The sequence below is a fragment of the Sciurus vulgaris genome, assembly GCF_902686455.1.
Source record: "Sciurus vulgaris genome assembly, chromosome: X".
NCBI lineage: Eukaryota > Metazoa > Chordata > Mammalia > Rodentia > Sciuridae > Sciurus > Sciurus vulgaris.
Window position 1 is genome coordinate 65910505 of NC_136471.1, and position 21446 is coordinate 65931950.

At 32.8% G+C, this 21446-nt stretch overlaps 1 protein-coding gene across 2 annotated transcripts in view; it reads left to right on the top strand.

Annotated features, from left to right (window-relative positions):
* Positions 1-21231, top strand: part of CHM (CHM Rab escort protein) — a gene marked incomplete at its 5' end in the record, with an annotated part of 170482 nt that extends 149251 nt beyond the window's left edge. For both annotated transcript variants that reach the window (XM_079123030.1, XM_079123029.1), the window contains 3 exons: positions 10721-10819; positions 16265-16425; positions 19576-21231. In XM_079123030.1, the coding sequence (XP_078979156.1) occupies positions 10721-10819; positions 16265-16425; positions 19576-19767 (452 nt within the window). In that variant the 3' untranslated portion in view covers positions 19768-21231. The remainder of the gene's footprint in view (positions 1-10720; positions 10820-16264; positions 16426-19575) is intronic.
* Positions 21232-21446: the final 215 nt, after the last annotated feature.

The window sequence follows — 21446 nt, forward strand, 5'->3', positions numbered from 1 at the left end:
GAAAAATGGGATCTCTTATTTAGTGTTGCTGGAATTGTAAATTAGTATAGTCATTATAGAGAACAATATGAAGGTTTCTCAGAAAACTAACAGTAGATCTGTATGATTCAACTATTCTACTTCTAGGTATATACAAAAATGAAATTAGTATATCAGAGATATAACCTATACAACTCCATTTATTGCTGCACTATTTACAGTATCTAAGATATGAGATATACCTAGACATCCATTAGTGGATGAACGGATAAAGACATTGTACTACTCATACATAAAGGAATATTTTCAGCCATAAAAAGAATGATATCGTATAATTTGCAGAAAATGGATGGAACTTGAAAACAATATATTAAGTGCAATAAGTTAGACACAGAAAGACAAATACTACATGTTTCATAAGTGGAAGCTAAAAGAAAAAGTTGATCTGAAACTAGAATAGTGATTGCTAGAGGATGGGAAGGGTTGAACAAGAGGGGATATAGAGGGAGTTTGGATAGGGAGTACCAAAATACAGGTATTAAAAGTATTAAGTTCTAGTATTCTATTACACTGTGGGATGACTATAGTTCACAGTATCCTATTATATATTTTATAAGTGACTAAGAGGACAGGAGCTCAGAGACTCAAACATAAGCCAAACACAATGGCTTATAATCCCAGCTAATTGGGAGACTGAGTTACAAGAATCACAAATTTGAGGCCAGCCTGGCAAGTTAATGAAAACCTGTGTCAAAATAAAATAGAAAGGAATGGGAAAATACCAAAGTGGTAATATGCACCTGGTCTTAATTCCAAATACTGCAAAAGGGAAGGAAAGAATAAAAAAATAACACCAAACATAAAGTAAGCATAAAGAAATAGAAACCCTGACCTGGTCATTACATATGTTACATGTATTGAAATAGCACACCGTACCTCATAAATATGTTTAATTATTGTACATTAATCAAATATTTAATAATATGTAACTGTTAAATATCCTGATTGCATCATTACACATCATATACATGTATAAAATTATCACATTGTAACCCATAAATATATGCAATTTAAATTATTTTTAAAAGAATTCTGTAACACAGACACCTCCAAAGGGAACCAGAGATACCTTTTGTTGAAAATAAAAATGTTTTGTTTATTTTGTTAAATCAATTTTCATTATAGTGGAAATGAAGTTTGGAAAGGTTTGAAAGCTGTTTAGAATTTATTTGGTATAAACACCATTCAATTGCACATCAATTTTTTAGCACACTTTAATGTGCTATAATCTCCCCAGATATATTATTCAAATAGCTGAAATGAATATGAATACTTTAAGAACTAAAATTTTATTTGAACAATTTTTAAATAATTACCTATCTGGTATATATCACACATTTCCTTGGCATCCCACATTCTTTATAATTTAGAGATATCATGAATATTATTTATTTTAGTCCATTATACTCCACTGATATCCTTAAGGAATATTGAGGTGTTTAGACTTATTTTCTACTATGCTAAATGTCCCTTTATTGAGCCTTTGTCATTTCTTACATCTAAAATTTATATATTTTCTTCATTTCCCTCTTTCAGACTATTTTCCTCCATCTGGCAGGATGCTCTTTCTAGCAGCACACTCTGCTGACCTCCCTTCCCCTTTATTTGCCACTCATAATCTACAGAGGGCCTAGAAAACAAGATAACTGAACTTACTAAAATTGCTTTTAATTTTAACAAACTTATGTGTAAGGGAAGGTGCACTTCCTGGGTTTTGGCTGTGTGCAGAAAAATATCTGAATAAATGAGATGTTACTATAATTATTTAAAATTATTTGTTGTGTTTCCCAAAGCTAACCAAGTCATGTTTTTCATAGTTTATCTTTTAGGACATATTTTACATATGTATGTTATATTCATTTACATCCTGAGTGAATTTAATATGTGGCTTATTGTTTAATTCTTTCTAGTTATGGCAAAACACCAGGATACACATTGACATAATCATAAAAACATGGACCCCAACCTTCTCTGATTCAGTCCTTGCCACTTGCCCCATGCCACCCACACACACTCTGCTGTTCCCTTTTCAATCCATTTACACTTTACTTTTTCTTTCTTTTTTAATTAGTGTCTTTGGGATACACCTGATGCTGGAACCCACCATGCAACATCCATGCATGTACCTTTAAAAGTTGGTCATATTCATTCCACTTTTCATCCTTTTTCCCAATCTCTTCTTCTCCCTCAATCACCTTTGTTTACTCTACTGATCTTTTCTCTATTCTCATGAAATTCCATCTTCTGTCTTTTTTCCTTCTCTTTCTTTTTTTTTTTTTTTTGCCCTTCCCACCCTTATATTGGGAATATTCAAGAAAACATTTGAACTTCGGCTTTGTGGTACTGGCATATTTCACTTAACATGATAGTCTCCAGTTCCATCCATTTACTGGCAAATGCCATCATTTCATTCTTCTTTTTTGCCTCAATAATACTCCATTGTGCATATATACCACATTTTGTTTATCCATTCATTGAATTGAAGGGCACTTAGGTTTGTTCCATAGCTTGGCTATTGTGAATTGTGCAGCTGTAAACATTGACCTGACTGCATTACTGTAGTATGCTGACTTTAAAGTCTTTTGGGTATATACGAAAGTATGGGACATCTGGGTAATATGGTGTTTCTTTTCCTAGATTTTTGAGGAATATCCATACTGCTTTCATGGGTGGCTTCACTAATTTGCAGTCCCACCAACAATGTATGAGTGCATCTTTTTCCCCACATCCTTACCAACATTTATTATAATTTGTATTTTTGATAATTGCCATTCTGACTGGAGTGAGATGATAGTTCAATGTAGTTTAATTTACATTTCTCTAATTACTAGAGTTGTTGAATATTTTTTCATATATTTGTTGACAATTTGTATTTCTTCTTTTGAGAAGTGCCTGTTTAATTCATTGGCCCATTTGCTCATTGGGGTTTGTTTTCTTTTTTTTGGTGTTAAGTTTCTTGAGTTTTGTTTATTCTGCATATCAATGTTCTATCTTATAAGCAGGTAAGCAGGTGGCAAAGATCGCCTCCCATTCTCAAAGCCCTCTATTCACATTCTTTTTTCCTTTACTGTGCAGAAGCTTTGAAATTTGACTCCATCCCAATTATTGATTTTATTTTATTTCTTGTGCTTTATAAGTCTTGTTAAGGAAATCAGTTCCTGTGCTGACATGTTGGAGTGTTGGGCCTACAGTTTTTTCTAGCAGTTACCGGGTTTCTAGTCTAATTCGTAGGCCTTTGATCCACTTGGAGTTGACCTCTATGTAGGGTGAGAGGGATTAAATTTCATTCTGCTGTGTATGGATTTCCAGTTTTCCCAGCACCATTTGTTAAAGAGCTATCTTTTCTCCAACATGTTTTCGGCACCTTTGGCTAAAATAACTGTATTTATATGATTTTGTCTCTGTCTTCTATTCCTTTCATCTTTAGGCCTGTTTTAGTGACATTACTATGCTGTTTTTGTTACTGTAGCTCTGTGGTATAATTTTGGGTCTGGTATTATGATGGCTCCTGCTTTGTTTTTCTGTCTAAGCATTGCTCTGGCTATTTTGGGTCTCCTATTTTTTCTAAATGAATTTTATAACTGCTTTTCCTAGTTCTGAGAAGAATGTCATTGGAATTTTGACGGGAATTGCATTGAATCTATATAGTGCTTTTGGTAGAATGGCCATTTTGACAATACTAATTTTTCCTGTCCAAGAACATGGTAGGTCTTTCTGTCTTCTAAGGTCATCTTCATTTTTATTATTTAGTGTTCTGTAAGTCCTTTACCTCTTTTCTTATATTGATTCCCAAATTTTTTTGAGGATATTGTGAATGAGACAGTTTTCCTAATTTCTTTTTCGGCGGATTCGCCATTAGAGTATAGGAACATGATTGATATATGAGTGTTGATTTGTATCCTACTACTTTGCTGAATTCATTTATGAGCTCTAGAAGTCTTCTCGTGGAGTTGAGTCTTCTAAATATAGGATCATGTCATCATTAAGTAAATAACATGAGTTCTCCTTTTCCTATTCATACCCCTTTGATTTCCTTCTCTTCCCTAATTGCTCTCTATAGAGTTCTATGTTGAATAGGAGTGGTAAAAGTGAGCATCCTTGTCTTGGTTCTGTTTTTAGAGAAAATACTTTCAGGTTTTCCTTCCATTCAGTACAATATTGGCCTTGGGTTTGTCATATATAGCCTTTATAATTTTGAGGTGAATTCTTTCTATATTTTTTTCTAATCATGAATGGAGCTGGACTTTGTCAAATGATTCTTCTGCATCTGTTGAGATAATCATGTGATTCTTGTACTTAAGTCTACTATTTTTTAAAAAACCAGGGATTGAACCCAGAGGTTCTTAACCACTGAGCCACATCCCCAGGCCTTTTTTAATATTTTATTTGGAGACAGGGTCATTCTGAGTTGATTAGGGTCTCAGCTTCCTGATCTACTGGGATTACAAAGCGAGAGCTACTGGGGTTACAGGCAAGTACCACTGTACCCAGCACATTTATTAATTTGCATATGTTGAACCAACCTTGCATCCCTGGGATGAAATCCACTTGATTATGGCACACTATCTTTTTAATGTATTTTTGTATGTAGTTTTCCAGTATTTCATTAAGAATTTTTTTATCTATGTTCATCAGGGATATTGGTCTGAAGTTTTCTTGATGTGTCTTTATCTGGTTTTGCTTTTGATATGGTACTGGCTTTATAGAATGAGTTTGGTAGAGTTCCTTCCTTTCCAGTTTCATGGAATAATTTGAGGAAGGATTGGTATTAGTTCTTCTTTAAATGTCTGGTAGAACTCAAATGAGAATACATGCAGTCCTGGACTTTTATTTATTGGAAGACTGTTGATAGCTGCTTCAATATCATTATATAATATTGTTCTGTTTAAGCTTTTTTTTATCTTCATAGTTCAATTTGTATAGGTCAGATGTCTTTAAGAATTTTCCATGCTTTTTTAATCAGAGATTGAACCCAGAGGCACTTTACCACTGAACCACATCCCCAGCCCTTTTTGATATTTTTATTTAGAGGCAGGGTCTCCTTGAGTAGCCTAGGCCCTTGCTAAGATGCTGAGGCTGGTTCTGAACTCAAGATCCTCCTGCCTCAGCCTCCCAAGCTGCTTGGATTACAAGCATGTACCACCATGCCCTGTGAATATCTTCATGTCTTGAATATTTTCTAGCTTACCGGATTGTAAATTTTCAAAATACTTTCTGATGATTCTCCAGATTGCAGTATTGTCACTGGTGATACTGTTTTTCATCTCAAAGTTTGTTAATTTGAGGTTTTTTTTTCTTTGTTTCGGTTAGTTTGCCTCAGGGTTATTTTCTTTTAAAAACATTTGCACATAAACAAAACATCTCTGTAGTCCTTGTACTTGACATTCAGGTTGGTATACTTTATACTTCATATTCTAGACATTTTGGAATATTTTAGTACATAATCAGGAAGTAACAGCTGTTTTATTTAATTTCAGTCTTATGTGAGAGGAAGTTATTTATGTGGTATGATTATATATTTTAATATATAATATGAATATTATATGTAAAATAGTAAATATTATAGAATTCTTTGGGGGACTGATTTATATACTCTCCAGCTTTTACTGCTGTAAAATTGATTTAAGATAATGATTTAAAGTAATTTTCTGTGCCTTTTTTTCTTTTACTTGGTGTTTAAAAATGTATTTTAAATTTCTTAGTATTATCGTGAGTTATAGATTTTATTTTATAAGTAGACTGATTTTTCCTCATGATCTTAAGTTGGTATTCTAGAGATAATTTTTCTTAAATTCTGCTGTGAAAGTACAACTTGTCTCTGGAATTTTTCCATGGCTAGATGAGAAAAACAAATTATATGTCATTTGCCATTCAGTTTCTCATTTGGTACCTTAAAGAAAATGTGTTTCTGATCTCTTCTATCTTATTGATTCTATCATATTCTTACTTGTGCTTTATTACATGACTTATATTTTGCTTTTATGCATATATAAAAGGTAACTTATGAGCCACACCAATATACATAAATTATGTTTATGTATATAAACACACTTGTTAACTACCTGTACATCAAGATTCTTTAAAAGCATTTGGAACAATTTTCCCTGTTGTGAAGAGTGAATGACTGCTGTTTGTGATAACTTCAGAAGCTTGAGGAACAGATTTCTTACCTTCCTCAGTGATCATTTATTTCAGTTTTATAGCCATTGGTTACACCCTTAGTTTTTGGTCAAAATTTGTCATCACTGAAAGAATCATGGGTATAATAAGAAGTTGGCTTCATAAAATTTTAAACTATTAGAGGCCTTTGATTCCATACTTTTTATTTAGTCATAAGGACACTGAGGTGAGAGAGATAAACTTACTTAACCAAGTGTTTATAGAGAGCAGAAGTAAAACCAGACCCACATAATCATCCTATAGTATGTGACTCTGCTACTGTACATTAGGCTTGTTAGTTTTAAATATGCTCAACTAATCATATTAGACAAAGGGGAATGTAGGAAAGGGAGGGGGATGTGAATAGAAAAGACAGTAGAATGAATAGGATATAACTTTTCTATGTTCATATTTGAATACATGACCAGTGAAACTCCATATCATGTACAGCTGCAAGAATGGAATCCTATTTAGAATGTTATACTCCATGTATGTATAATATGTCAAAATGCACTCTATTATCTTGTGTACCTCAAATTTTTTAAAAATATGCTCGTCTGTATGATTCTGAGTAGAAATCTCATTTATCATATGTTACAAAACAATAACCTAAGAGATAGGTCAGTATTCCAAACTAGGTTTTGGAGATCTTGAAAGTAGATTGTTATTTCTAGCTTTGGGTCAAGTGATTTCTGGCTTCTCAATTTCAGATGCTTTTTTTCCCTATGAGGCTGATTATAATTGACACTCCATTCATCAAAATTTTTCAAGGATTACCCTTACGTTTGGGGAATAAGCTTTTTTTGAACTAATGTTAATTTAATGCCTATACAAATCTGAGTGCATTACCAGTGCAGGAATTGTGACAGAGAATGTATTGTGCTGTATTTTTAATCCAGTAAGCCTTTAAGCAGTTTCTAAATGAAGTAAAAGGAACATAGTTTATAAAAGGTTCTCTGGGTTTAGTTTTGAGTTTACCTTGGGCCTAAGGTCTTCAGAATTTTTGCTCATGTACCTCTTGAATACTTCTAAGTTCACATATACAGTTTCCCTTGAATACAGTTTTTTTCAGAAGGCTCAAGTAATTGCAGAGTATAAATTCTCACATTATAAATTGTAGTAAAACAATAGTAATAATAATGTTCTTTTAAATGTATTCATGGAATCTGAGTAGCAGGGATATTTGATACCCAACATAATCCATTTTCAAAAAAGAATGAGAGTAGGATTTTTAGAATCTTCGTGGTACAGTAAACTTTTAAATATTAAAAAAATTGGATCAAATAATTATTATTTGTGAAAATAATCCATATCATAAGGTATTACATTTTTATAAATATTAAACACCAAAAGTAAAATTTGTTCAGATGACCTTCTTAATGAATTGAAAAGAGATAAAGTTCAACATCTGGAAAATGGTTCCCATGTAGTTATTATACCTTGCAAAAAGTCCTCGTGTATTCTTGTGTACAGGCCAGTTTGAAGACCGTTGACTTAAATGATTCTCTTGCCTTCTGTAGGCAATTATGACAATCACAAAAGGACTTTTAGTGTTCAAGGACAGGCACTCTGCAGACTGACCACCTGGGCTGGAATTCCATCTCTTACTCCCAGTTCTTCCTTTTATTAATTTCATGTCTTTGGGAAATCTCCTTCACCTCATTTTCCATCTGTTTTCTCACCTATAGAATAATGATAATTGCTGTTGCTTAGGTGAAATGAAATCATACTTATAACATGCTTAAATAGTATAGAATAGTTAAACACATCTGTTAGCTATGTGGTCAATTCTTTTAAATTCTTTTGAGCATTTTATATTTCTTATTAATCTATGAATATTTCTCAGGCATATTTAATTTGTGATTGATCTCTTGGTACTTTTCTTGTGTCTATCCTGGTAGATAATTTTCTGTATTTCATGTAAGAAAGTATTCAAATTTTCCTCATATGTGTATAGGCATAGATGATTTATGTGTGCATGCATGTCTGTTTAAGCATGTGAGTACATAATGCTTTTCATGAGAAGGAACCAAATTATCATTAGTACCAAACACTTACTGAACACACACTATAAATAGAAGTTGTATTTCAGAAAAAGAAAATTGGTCCTTATAGCTTGCCCCCGAAAAGGATTTACGAAGATTAATAATCCAGTTTTGAAAATAATCTGAATTTTAAAAGTAACACAATCTACAATAACCAAAATGGATTCAGAGCAACCTATGTAAGGACATGACACAAGTAATAGGAAAAGCAGAAAGTATATTGAGAAAATATAGTTGTTCATACCTTAAATTTTATGGATCAACTGGTAATGTAGCATCTAAGTAGAGTAAAAACAAAGGTCAATCGACAACAAAAACATAAAAAAAAAAGAGTTGCAAAATCCACTCAGCATAAACCTCTTCACACAAGCTACTACTGTAAATAATTACTCACTCTGTTTTCTTCTTTGTAAGTAGGTTAACAGATAACTCTTTAGGAAAGTCATATATATATATGCTGATGTGGTGAGAGTCCTGTTGTATACCAAGTTGTTGTCCCAGTAAAAATTGTAATTAGAAAACAAAAGTAAAGACATTAAAATCCAGGTTATGAATGTCTTTGTCTTTTTAAGAATTGCTATGAAATTAATTAAGTACAAGATATTAATCTGAGTTCTAGAAATTTTTGCTAGCATTTACTTGAACTGTTAACATTGTTGGGAAAAAAAGGATATACTTAACATTATTGTACTTCTTTAAAATTCGTATCTTGTTTAATGGAACCAATAATTGAGCCATTAAGTTATTTTTCAAAATATATTATCTTGTTTGTATTCGTGTGCATCTGCTTTTTCCCTAGTTAATATTAATTGAATAGGAAAGAATGGGAAAATTGAGAACTTTGACATGAGCATTGATCTTTTGTGAGACTATATGATGAGAGGGACAGAACAGTCATTCTCATATATTATCAGGAATTTCTTATATTTGTAATTGCATACCCTGTTAATCCCACGATTATCAATGAAATTTAAGCCCCATACCCACCAACATTAAACCACATTCAAAAAATTTAAAATGATCCCCCCGCCCCCGTCTGAGTGTTCGAGGTTTAGAACACCATGGCCCTTGTGCGTGCTAGGCGAGCGCTCTCCGAAACGAGCTATTTCTTCAGCTCCAATAATTTGTAATAATATTGTTGTGAAGTGTATTTTGCTTTTGAAATATCATACCTCTTAAAATATTCGAGAACCTATGAGAATCATTATTAAATTCTTATAAAAACATTCCTTAATTAAGGTAAATCTTTTATTAAACCATAAAGTAATTCAGCAACTATGCAGGAATATCACTTTGTTTGATGAGCTGGGTGGGAGGGGGATTACAAAAATGTATTTTAGCTCATATAGTTGTTAAGAATCCCTCTATTTATTATTAGGTATTTTAGAATAGTTAAATATGAAATGAATTTTGATAATGAGACTCCTATTCTGACAAAGGCTTCCATGATAAAATTTGAACTATCTTTACCAGGAATAAAAATTTTCTAATAGTCTGAAATAGTGTTGAAGAAGAGTTGGGTATACCTTTCTACTGGTGAATAGGAGGAGGAATTTCTTAGCATTGTCTTCTATAATATATTCTTTCTGCCATTTTTTAATCCTACCCCAAGGAAAACCTTTCCAAAACTGTAAGATTGTCTCTTATTTAGGGATGTCTTTAGTCAGTCCTTTCTTCCAATGTATAGGAATTTTATCCAAGTTTGTGCATATATCTTTAGAAGTTCTAACTGAATTGAACTACAATATTTTGTTCCTATGAAGGACCTTTTTTGTACATGATATTCTCTCACCTGATCAAAGGTCCAGGTTCCATGAACTTGTAAATGCAAAAGAAAAGTAATTTGGGATTCCTGAAAATATTAGGCTGTTTTCATCTATGCCATTTTATGTATGACAAATATGTGTGTCTGTGTGTGTGTGTGTGTATATATACATATGATTCAAAGCCAGTAGTGTTATCCCTGAAAGTTTTTAGAGAACACTGTAATAAACATGGTTTGTTTTTAATTATCAGTAAACTGTGTATAAATGGGTTCCTTTGTCTTAAGGATAGAAAGTATGTTTTCTTAGGTAAATAAATATTCCACTTTTGGTCTTTTACAATTATTTTCTTTCCTTATCTATCCTTTTTAAAAAAGGAATTTCATAAGGATAATTTAGGCACTTTTCTGTGAATAAGTTATTTTCTAAGCTTTTGTACTGTTTTACATAATTAACCTCAACTTCTACTTCTCTTTAAATCTTAGTGTGATTTCCTTTATCTATTAGTTAATACATATTTTACCTATTTTAATATGTGTAGCATGATATTATGCATTTTACATGTTTCCTTATCACTAGATTATAAACTCTTTGAAGGTAGGAGCCATAACTTTTATTCAGCTACCTCTTACCCATGAGACCAGCTTGGTGCCTTAAATATGAGTGCAACAGAGTGTGATAAGCAATATGTCAAAGTATTGTTTTTCTTTACAGATTTGGTTCATTTGACTTGTACATCTTCCAAAACAGCAAGAGAAGATTTAGAAGCAGTTGTGGAGAAATTGTTTATTCCATATACAGAAACAGGAATAGGTAAGAAAAATAAACCATGATTCATGGTAAAGTAACTGTAATACTCCTCTTACATATCTCATGAAGGCTTTTACAACCTGAAGTGAAATATGATGTATTCAGCAACAACTCTCATATGCTTTTTTTTTTTTTTTATTGTAAACAAATGGGATACATGTTGTTTCTCTGTTTGTACATGGCGTAAAGGCATACCATTTGTGTAATCATAAATTTACATAGAGCAATGTTGTTTGGTTCATTCTGTTATTTTTTCCCTTCCCCCCACCCCTCCCACCCCTCTTTACCCTCTATACTTTACTAAGATGTTTGAAAACGGTATCTGCTTAAACATGGGGGATATATTCTCTAATAGTAATGGAAAAATATACATTACACATAGAAATAAAAACATAATTATATAATTAAGTGCCAATGTATACTTTACATGCATATATTCTCGCATGCATGAAAAAGACTATCAGAAAATTTCTCAAGTAATTTTGGTTGCATTTTGGGCAGTTTTTCTTATGACTTTATATTAGTTTTTATTAAACAGCGTATATTCCTTTTTCTTATAGGAAAAGTCACCTTCTTTAAGGATAAAGTGTTGATTCGACTGACAAGAGTCAAATATTAATTGGCACATGTAGAGTTCCTTCCTAATAATTTTCTTTTACTGCATAGTATGCTAGTGATGTGATGAATATTTAGCTCTCAAATGTATACATACTTCTTATTTATTGTGAAAAAATGTTTTTCCACCAGGAATTTTTAAAGATTTTCCTCCATATAATAGGGTAACTTTTGTAGTGTGAGTGGAGGAAATGTGGCATATTTCCTGTGTAAGTGATCAAAAGTAGCCTAATGGATGTTCTTCATTTATGTAAAAGGAAGGTGAATTTCATTATAGGGTTTGCATACCCACTTGAATCTTGCTCACTTTCTTCCATTAGTTCATATATCATTATCTTTGAATATTACTTTTGTTCACACAACCATTTTTTACTCCTACATGTTCTTTTTTCTTTTAGCTTATCTCCTTTGTATGTTGCTTTTCTTAATGCAGACATGGTGTCACAAGGGGAGTTTATATTTACATAAGAAGACAAACTTTTCCATTTTCAGGAACTGGCATCAATACAAATTAAATTCTTTATGTGCTGCTTGAATAAATTCCTCCCATCTAAATACTTTAGAATTCAATTTATTTCTTATTTATATTTTCATTTGAGAGTATCATATAAATATTTGGTTCATTTTTAAATATTTGATTTTAGAGTTATGATACATCATAATATTCCTAAACCTAATATGGAATCGAAGTTTTATCTTTTAACTTTAATTACATTGTGCCTTCCTTATAAAAACCCTGACTTTCTTTGTCATTTCTAAAATTTATCATTTGTTTTAATTTCATTCTGTGATAGTGTCAAATAAAACAGTAAATTTGAATCTTTTTCTATCATTTCTCCTTTTAAATGTTATTTATTTTTTGTTTTAAAAAATCAGGCTGGGGAACATTACTTGTTCATTATGTAGCATCCTCTGGCCATTTTCGATTTTTGAACATTAATCTCAATGGTTAACATGATCCCATTTTGAAATGATGTATTGTTTAGAAGCTGAGTGAAATTCTTTAGTAAGAACTATGTGTGCAGAGGGGTCCTCAGGTGCACCGAGGCACTGAAAAGCTAGTTTTCACTGACACATGGCCCTTTTTATCATCAGGATGAGGTAGTGGTCATATTTTAATTAAAATGTCAGAACAAATACTGTTGGAGTTATTGAAAATGAATCACCAGATAAGGTGAGCACTGGGCCATGGCAGGTCAAAGAGGCAAAGTCACCTGCAGAAGAGAACTCAATTCATTTTCCTGCCTAAATGAGGAAGAATGAACTTTATGAGCAATATGAACTTTTAATACATTAAAGCACATTCTTCCCTGTAGAAAAAGCCCATTTTTTCATAGATTGATAGCTTTTATTATATTTTGATTATTTGACAATGATGTGAAACCTTATGCTTTAGAGTATTGTAAATATTTTATGTTAAAATGTGTACCAAAACAATATCATTATTTGGCTTTATTTTCATTTCATTTTTCTTTGAGTTCTACATTCTTTATGATGCTGTGCATCATAAGCCTTTGTGAAAGTCCGCTTGGTCACCTTGCAGGGAGGCTCATTTCTTGGAAAATATGATATTCTCTTTTCAACTGCAGGACTTTTTGACAATGTTTCTGAAAGATTCCAGTAGGGTACTGAAAGTTTTCCCTCTATTTCTTACCTTTCACTTTATATCTCAAGGGCCCTTAAGATAAACTCTAGCTCAATAAGTCTTACTAATACTTTCAAGAGCTCTACTTGCCAGCCTTCTATAATGACATCAGAGATCTCTAAATGCATTTCTGCTTATTTTTGTTTTCTTTTCCATATTTTTATTGGTTTATTATAGTTGTACATAATAGTGGGATACACTGTTACATATTTCTAAAGGCACTCACCCTTCTCTAATTCTTAGTCCAAAGAAACACCAGATGTTTTTTGCTTGATGAACCTGACTGCAAGTGAGATAATGGGGTGATTACTCACCATTCCTTATATGTTAATTCTTCCATACTAGAATTTCATGCAAAGAACTAAGAAAGAATTGGATAGTGATCAGTATGTACCAGTCTCACTGGTAAAACTATCACGAGAGATTTCATTTTTTTACCAGGAAAATCGATACTTTCAATACGCATGGAAGCAAGACTTTAAGTAGTAAATCTTGAAATGTCTGAAATATAGTGTCATCACTGCACCATCTTTCTCTTTTTTCTCTCCACCATACATGGCTTATGAACTTAGCACATTTCATTTCATTCATTTCTATCTCAAGGAGCAGCACTTCCTATGAATTCCCCTTATAGGTGTAGTTTGAAGTTGGTGACTGATAAGAGGATTAAATACTTGTTGGACTGTGAAAGCAAATGTCCTAATTCCATTTTTCTGTGTATTCCATTCAGACTCAATCAAGGGCTACTTGTCAGTGGATGAAAACAACTTATCTTAAGAGGTTGACTCACTCCTTACACTAGGCATGCAACTGTAGATCATTTCTTGTTTTTATTCAGTTTACCAAAGTCATTTTTGTTCTTCCTGCTTTTATTCAGTATTCATTCAAGTTTAATTTGTCCAAGATCTTATTCTCACTTTCCTATTACTTCTTTAGTCCTTCACACTATTTAAATGAATGAAGTGAGCTATTGGAGAAAAACAGTTATACTACTGGCAATTTGTGATGCATTTCTCAGCCAAAGTGTAGCTACTTTAATATTTTCTGATAATTGTATACTTCACAGCTGCATGTTATTTTTCCAGCTACCTTTCTGCCTTCCAGCTGATCTCAAAGAAAGATGAAGCAATTATATTTATCTTTGAAGGTTTTCAGGTCAAAGATTGATAGTTCCCTTGTATCTAGAGCATTTTTCTTCAGTCTGTATCAACTCTTCACCTTCCACATGGTTTCTTTTCAAAGCCTTAACCTGTTAAATTTCTTTTCTATAATCCATTGGATTATTCATTTCCCCCTACTTATACTCAGTGAAAACCCTGACCTGAGCTGGAAATTTCATGAAATACAAGATAAGCTCTCCTAGCATATGCTTAGAAATGTACTGGGCAATATTAAAGAGCTTCAATACCGTAGCCCAATTCTCTCTAATGCTCCCCAAGTCTGGTGTCACAAATCATAAGCAGTATGTTTAAGTATCTTCTTATATGATTTAGTGAAACTAAACTCACCAGTTTATGAAAAGCTCTGTTTTAGCTCCTAAATACCAGTCCTTTATGTTCTTTTGTTTTGTCAATAAATAGGTTTTGACATCTAATGTGTGCCTACCTGAAGTTAGTCATACCTTAGACTTATAGGTGTTTACATTTAAAAGTGACACCTAAGATCACTTCTCAGTTTATTTATTCTGTCATACTCATAATTGTAGATTATTCAGGATGAACTAGAAAAACAACATATTTAATGTTTTTACAGTGCAGATATATTAAATATAATCAAATCCTACTTATCCTGGATTAGGAAATAGGGCATTCTCGTTAATTGAATACTGCAGTTAGCTGAAAATTTCTCTGCATTGATTACCATTTTAACAATGGCAGTAATTATACCTTTAACATTTTCTTTATGATTCACAAGTTGCCTCAAAACTTGAGTAATCTTTATAAACATCCATTATTATCATCATATAGAATTTGAATTTTTATTCAAACTCAGGCTAGAGAAAACTGTATAGTCAATAAATAGATTAACAACAATATTTTTTCTCCAACCATGGAAAATTTAATTATAACATTTTTAAAGAAGAAAGGCTGAGAAGTGATCATCAAAATAGTAACAAATAGGCTTTAGAAATTGAGGTTAATAAAGTTGGACTTTTAATAAGGACATTATACTTTAATTATACTAGCAAACAAGGTCAAAATCAATTCAAATTATTTATTGTCTGTTGTGTGCTAGGCCCTGTGTTAGGGGAGGAGGGTAAGGACTAATTCTACCTCATCTATGTATACCCAGCTCCTGTGTCAACGCCTAACATGCATAACAGACACTCAATATTAAATTGGAGAATGTGTGCTCAAAATAATATTGTTTCATGACCTCATTTTTGTTACTTGTTGGTTGTTAATTTTGTGATCCTATATGGCAAGTATTAGAATGTGAGTTATCAAAATTTTAATCCTATGCATACCATTGTTAATAATAGCTTTATTGTGATATATGCCATATGATTTACCCATTTAAAGTTGTAAAATTCAAGTTTTAAAAATATATTTACAAAATTGCCCAAACATCTACTTTCAAATTCAGGACATTTGTATTGTCCCCAAAAGAAACTCCATACCCATCAGCATTTGTTCTCCATTTACTCCCACGTCCTGCAGCCCTAAATAACTTCTGAATCCTATTTCTATAGATTTATTATTCTGGATATCTCATATGTATTTACTGTTGAGTTACTGTATAATTTATAGTTAGATTATATAGGTTATATTTGTATATATTCATATGTATATTTACATATTTATTATATATTTAGATTTATATAGGTAAGATTGTCTATTTAGAACACAAGCAAGTCAATTTATATCATATTTTCACTTTATAGGGATAAACATTAATGTTAATGAGGAGGTGTAATAGAAATCCACAGGAGCACAGAACTAAATCAAGTTAACTTACTAATCAAAATAATTTTAAAAATCTAACTTGCCTTATGTTGAAAAGCCATCATTGCTTGAAATACACACTTACATTAGAGTTTGTTAGTATACATTTACTAATTGTTTATATGCAAAAGTCTGATTTACTACCATGTCTAGTCATGGCTTTCTTGGTAATTGCTATATAGTGTAGTAACTGATAGGTACAGTGTGTTTTAGGATATAAGTAAAATTCATTTTTACATTTAGAAAATGAAGAAGTTGAAAAGCCAAGAATTCTATGGGCTCTCTATTTCAATATGAGAGATTCTTCCAACATCAGCAGGAACTCTTATAATGATTTGCCATCCAACGTTTATGTCTGCTCTGGCCCAGATGGTGGTTTAGGAAATGATAATGCAGTCAAGCAGGTAAGAATGTTGCTATTTCTCAATTTTTTATGAAGTGAGTTTTCCCCTCTGAGAAGAGGGAAGAGTCTAGAGAAAGAGCTCTCTCATTTAGTACCATCTCTGCATTTGAACCTGATACATTGTTTTTTGTTTGTTTCTTTGTTTTATTTTTGTTTTCTAACTAGGGACTGAAACCAGGGGCAGTTAACCACTGAAAAACATCTCCAGTCCCACTTTATTTTTAATTTTAGGACATGTTCTCAGTAAGTTGCTGAGGGTCTTGCTAAATTACTAAGGCTGGCCTCTGGCCTCCAACTGTACCAAGTTATAAACTAATTTTTAAAAACAAAATGTCAATGTGATCTAAATTACATGCTACAAGATTATAGTTAAGTGATAATTTTATTATGAGATAATTTGCTTTCCAAGAAGATAATATTCAGGGGGTAAGTATTATCAAATTAGAAAATACTGTAACACCAGTTTTGGTTCTAATCATTATATGCTATTAAATGTAAGTAGTTTTAAATTTGTTACATAGCTTTTGCACTCAAATGTCAGTTTGGGGAGAAATATCATAGTGCCTAATTTAAAGAACATCAATAATATTTATAATGAGCCTGTTTATTCTGATAAACTACCTTCTGATTCCAGTATATCTCCCATGCTTATCTCAGTCACTAATTGTGATTTCTATTTTCTAAATGAAGAATGTTATTTCTAAAAATTCTCGGAACATCACCTAGGTTTTGCCCATGTAAAAACAAACCCCTGCCAGTTTTTTTTTTTTCTTTTTCCCTTTTTCTTTGTAATAAAATGCTTATTTTAGCTATTGAAAAGTTTGTAAATGTATAGAGGTTGAATATGTAGACATGACTCCCTTGTGTTCCTATTTACCAGCATATGACTTGAAGATACACTGATAATATAAAATGAACTGTGTTTTAAAACCACAAGTTAAAAGTGTATGTAGGAGGGGGCTGTGCATGCAACTCAGTGGTAGAGCACTACCTTAGCTTGTATAAGGCCCTAGGTTCAATCCCTAGTACTAGCAAGAGGGGGTGGGTATTAGGAGTGATGAGAGCCTAACAAAGAGGTATTCAGTAAATGCGTAGCAATTCCGCCTCACAATCAAAGACGAACAGATATGAAATAGTCTGGGTGGAAAGCATAGCGTCTGCACCAGCCCAAGATATTTGAGGAAGTACAGGTTAAGTTATAAGTAAAGCAAAACATGTGAGAGGTAGAGGTTGGAAGAAGTGGTTAGATAAGACCAGAGAAAGTAGGCCTGAAGAGTTTTATATGCCATACTAAGGATCTTGTATTTTACCATTAGTAATGGGGAGTCATTGAAGGTCAAAAATGGAAAAACTATTTCATTTTCCATAGACCCTTCTGAAGGTGGCATAAGATTACATGGGAAAACTCTAGCAGCAAGAAGACTAGCTCAGTTCAGAAACTGTTAGAATTGTATTCTCTATGTAAGATGTGCATGCCTAAATTATCAGTGGAGAAAGAGCAAATAGAATCAAGAAATAGAAAATGAAATTGCCCAGATTTAGTGATTGTTTGCATGTAGGGAGTAAAGGAGAGAGAGAACATCTACAGACAGATAAGATAGGGATATGAGACAAAAAGGCTATCAGTTCTTACTGAAATGTGAAGGAGGAATTTGACCTAGGTCTTCCTTCTGCAGTAGGGGCTAAATGTCTCCAGCAGAGGCATATGGTGAGTTCCTGGGGTGGAGAACAAAACACAAGTCTCTAATATTTAATTTTAAGATCCACAGTAAACAGTATAGTATTACTAATTAAAATCATCATGCTGGACATTAGATACACATAACTTACTCATTTTGTAACTGAAAATCTGTACCCTTTTACCACCATCTCCCCCATTTTCCCCACCCCCAGACCCTGACAACAGCCCTTTTATGTTGTTTTTATGAGTATAATTTTCTTTGATTTCATGTGTAAGTGAGACCATGCAGTATTTCAGGTGCCTGGCTTATTTCACTTAGCATAATATTCTCCAGGTTCATCCTTGTTGCCTCAAGTGACATGATATTTTATTTGAAATTTGATAAGAGAGCAGATATGTTAAGTAACCTCATTTCATGCACCCACACACTATGGTAGCTATATTAATTGATTTGATGATGGTAATCATCATGCAGTATATATAATCACACTGTATACCTTGAATATATACAGTGTTAACTAAATATTTAAAATATCCAGAGTAAATGTCTTATCTAGAAATATACCCTTGAAGCAAATCCAAGAGGGAAAGATAATTTTCCTATCTTTGTCCCTTCTTTCAGGTCCACTTCAAAACTCAAATGCTCTTGTTTATTATCCCTCCACTCATCCATAAAAAAATCATGTGATACAGGATTCCAGATGTTAATTAAGTTAGATTTTGCAGCAAATACAGTCTATATTGTACCTTCCCAGCTCTGCCATTATTAATGCAAAAGCAGACATACACAATAGATAAATGAATGAATGTGACTATGTTCCAATAAAACTTTACTTATGAAACCAAACAGCGGTCTGGATTTGACTTGTGGGCCATATTTTGTCAACTCTTGGTCTAACCAGTCATCTTGTATGTACATCAGGAATAAAAGTGAAGTCCAGAAAAACCTTGAAGTTTTAAAAATCAGCATATATCTTAAGAACCTTTAATGATTCCCTTTTACCAATGGAATAGAGTACAAGATCCCAAGCATGACAGGCATCCTTATCTGATAGTGAAGTAATGAATTGTATTTCCGTTGATATATAGAATGAATGTTGTTGTATTCTCAATGCTTTGAACACCTGATAATGAACTTGGTCAAATAATGCCATCTTCAGAAGGTGGACTGGAATGCATGTATAAAATAGAGGGAGAGGGGCTGAGGATGTAGCTCAGTGGTATAGTGCATGCTTGCCCTGTGTGAAGCCTTGGGATCAATCCCCAGCAATGCCAGAAAAGAGAGGGGAAAGCCATAGAATTGTGAGAAAGTCACTTTTTGGAAGGTCATACATATTTATACAGGTAAAGTACTATAAATAGATGAAAGAAAAATTTAAGGGTGGCACTTAATTTTTTTACATAGTGCCTGAAACGCACACGTATTTTAAGCTGATGAGTAAACTATTTTGTCTTTCCATTCTTGGCCAGGCTGAAACAATTTTCCAGAATATATGCCCCAATGAAGACTTCTGTCCACCACCACCAAATCCTGAAGATATTGTCCTTGATGGAGACAGTTCACAACCAGAGTCTTCAGAACCCAGTGCCATTCTAGAAGCCAACTCAGAGACTCCTGCTGGAAGCACAACCCAGGGAAACCTAGAGGAGTCCTCTGAATAAAGGATATATACCAAACTCAATACCCCACTTTGGAAATTCCCATGGACCTCAGAATCTTCTTGATGTAAAAAAATTTTAGAAGTCAGCAGCCAGTTGACATGCAGAATTAGAAGAAGAAACAGGTCAAAGAAATCCATCAGGGAATTTTCCTTAAAGAGGACATTCCAGTAACACATAGCACTTATAAAGCACATTGACTTACCTGCCTATTTTAAATACCAAACCTATGAAATTAGCAGATAAAAATTATAAATGAACTGATTCCTGATAATATAGCTATGGATATGAAAGTAATCCTATGCATTGTTAATAATTCTGTGGTGTTAGAACAACTTCTTCTTGCCACTTTGGATCCTTATTTGAAAGTTACATCTTCAGAATCAGCTCACATATTTATTTCCTTTGATTATTTATTAAAATTACAGATACGAGCATATGACAAAAGATAAAATAATATGTAAATTCAATAGAGAAAACTAAAGCATCAAGATCCAGGCCAAAGTATGTGTTTGGAATAAAAGTTTGTTTTGTTTTTTTTTTGTGTTGATAAGAATAGAAAATGCCAATATTAAGATATTTAGGCACTTTTACAGACAAATCTTAAGTCCGTTACTCAGTAGTGTTTTAAAATAGTAGTAGTAATATTTGTATGTGAATCATTTACACACTGGAAAAAGCTCTATAAGTAATAAAAGAATGAAAGGAAGGTTTAGGTAGGATCCCTGATATTTGGAAATTCTATGTCATCAAGTAACTGGAATACTAACCTAATTGTCTACAGACCTAATTTAGTCATGTGTGTGCTACTAATGTTAGGCAAATAGTTTGTCTTCTGAGCCTGTTTCTCTATATGTAAAGAAGAAACAGTAATCTGCCTACTGTGTGACAGTGATTATGAAGATGAAAGCAATGCCATCCTTAGAATGTTTTTTCAGGAAAATTTTGTTTCAGAGTTTCTCATTGACTTGGGAATGAATATCATAAACCTTGTGCAGAAAATAATTACTTGTCATAAAAATAGATCATGTTTTTATTAAGCTTTTTAAATGAATATTTGTCTCTGAAATTAGTATTTAGTAGTCTTTATAGACCAGTAAACATAGTAACAAATGGATTTCTAGGTTTGAAATATTACTAAGGCAAATACTCTATAAAGCCCTCATATTCCTTTTCTGACTGGTAGGCCTAAAACCATTAATGTGTCTGAATAGAGTGTAACATTTGGTAAACCCTAATACGTACTCCAAATAAAACTATGAGAGTGTGTGTGTATGTATGTATGTATGTATGTGTGTGGGTATATGTATATATACACACATACACACGCACATAGGCGTCAAATCTACTTATAGCAACAGTGCCTGTATTAAATTTTCCCAATGCCAAGCTCTGATGATTTACTTCTTTTGAGCAATAGTTTGAAGTTAGAAGTGTATGTAAATAGACTTGAAGCCTCTTGTCACATAGTTTGGCTTTTATTGCCTCTCAGGGAGCCATGGCTCCAGTGGAAAGCACATAGTTCTTACATACTTCAACTGCAAATGGTCCTGACTTTCCCTGGTTCTGGAGAACGTCTTGAAGCTAGTTGTGACTGTCATACGTTCATGGGAAATGGAAAGAACCAAGGAATGTAGCTCTTGTTTCACTTTTCCAACCCCCACAGATAGAGCTGAATCCAG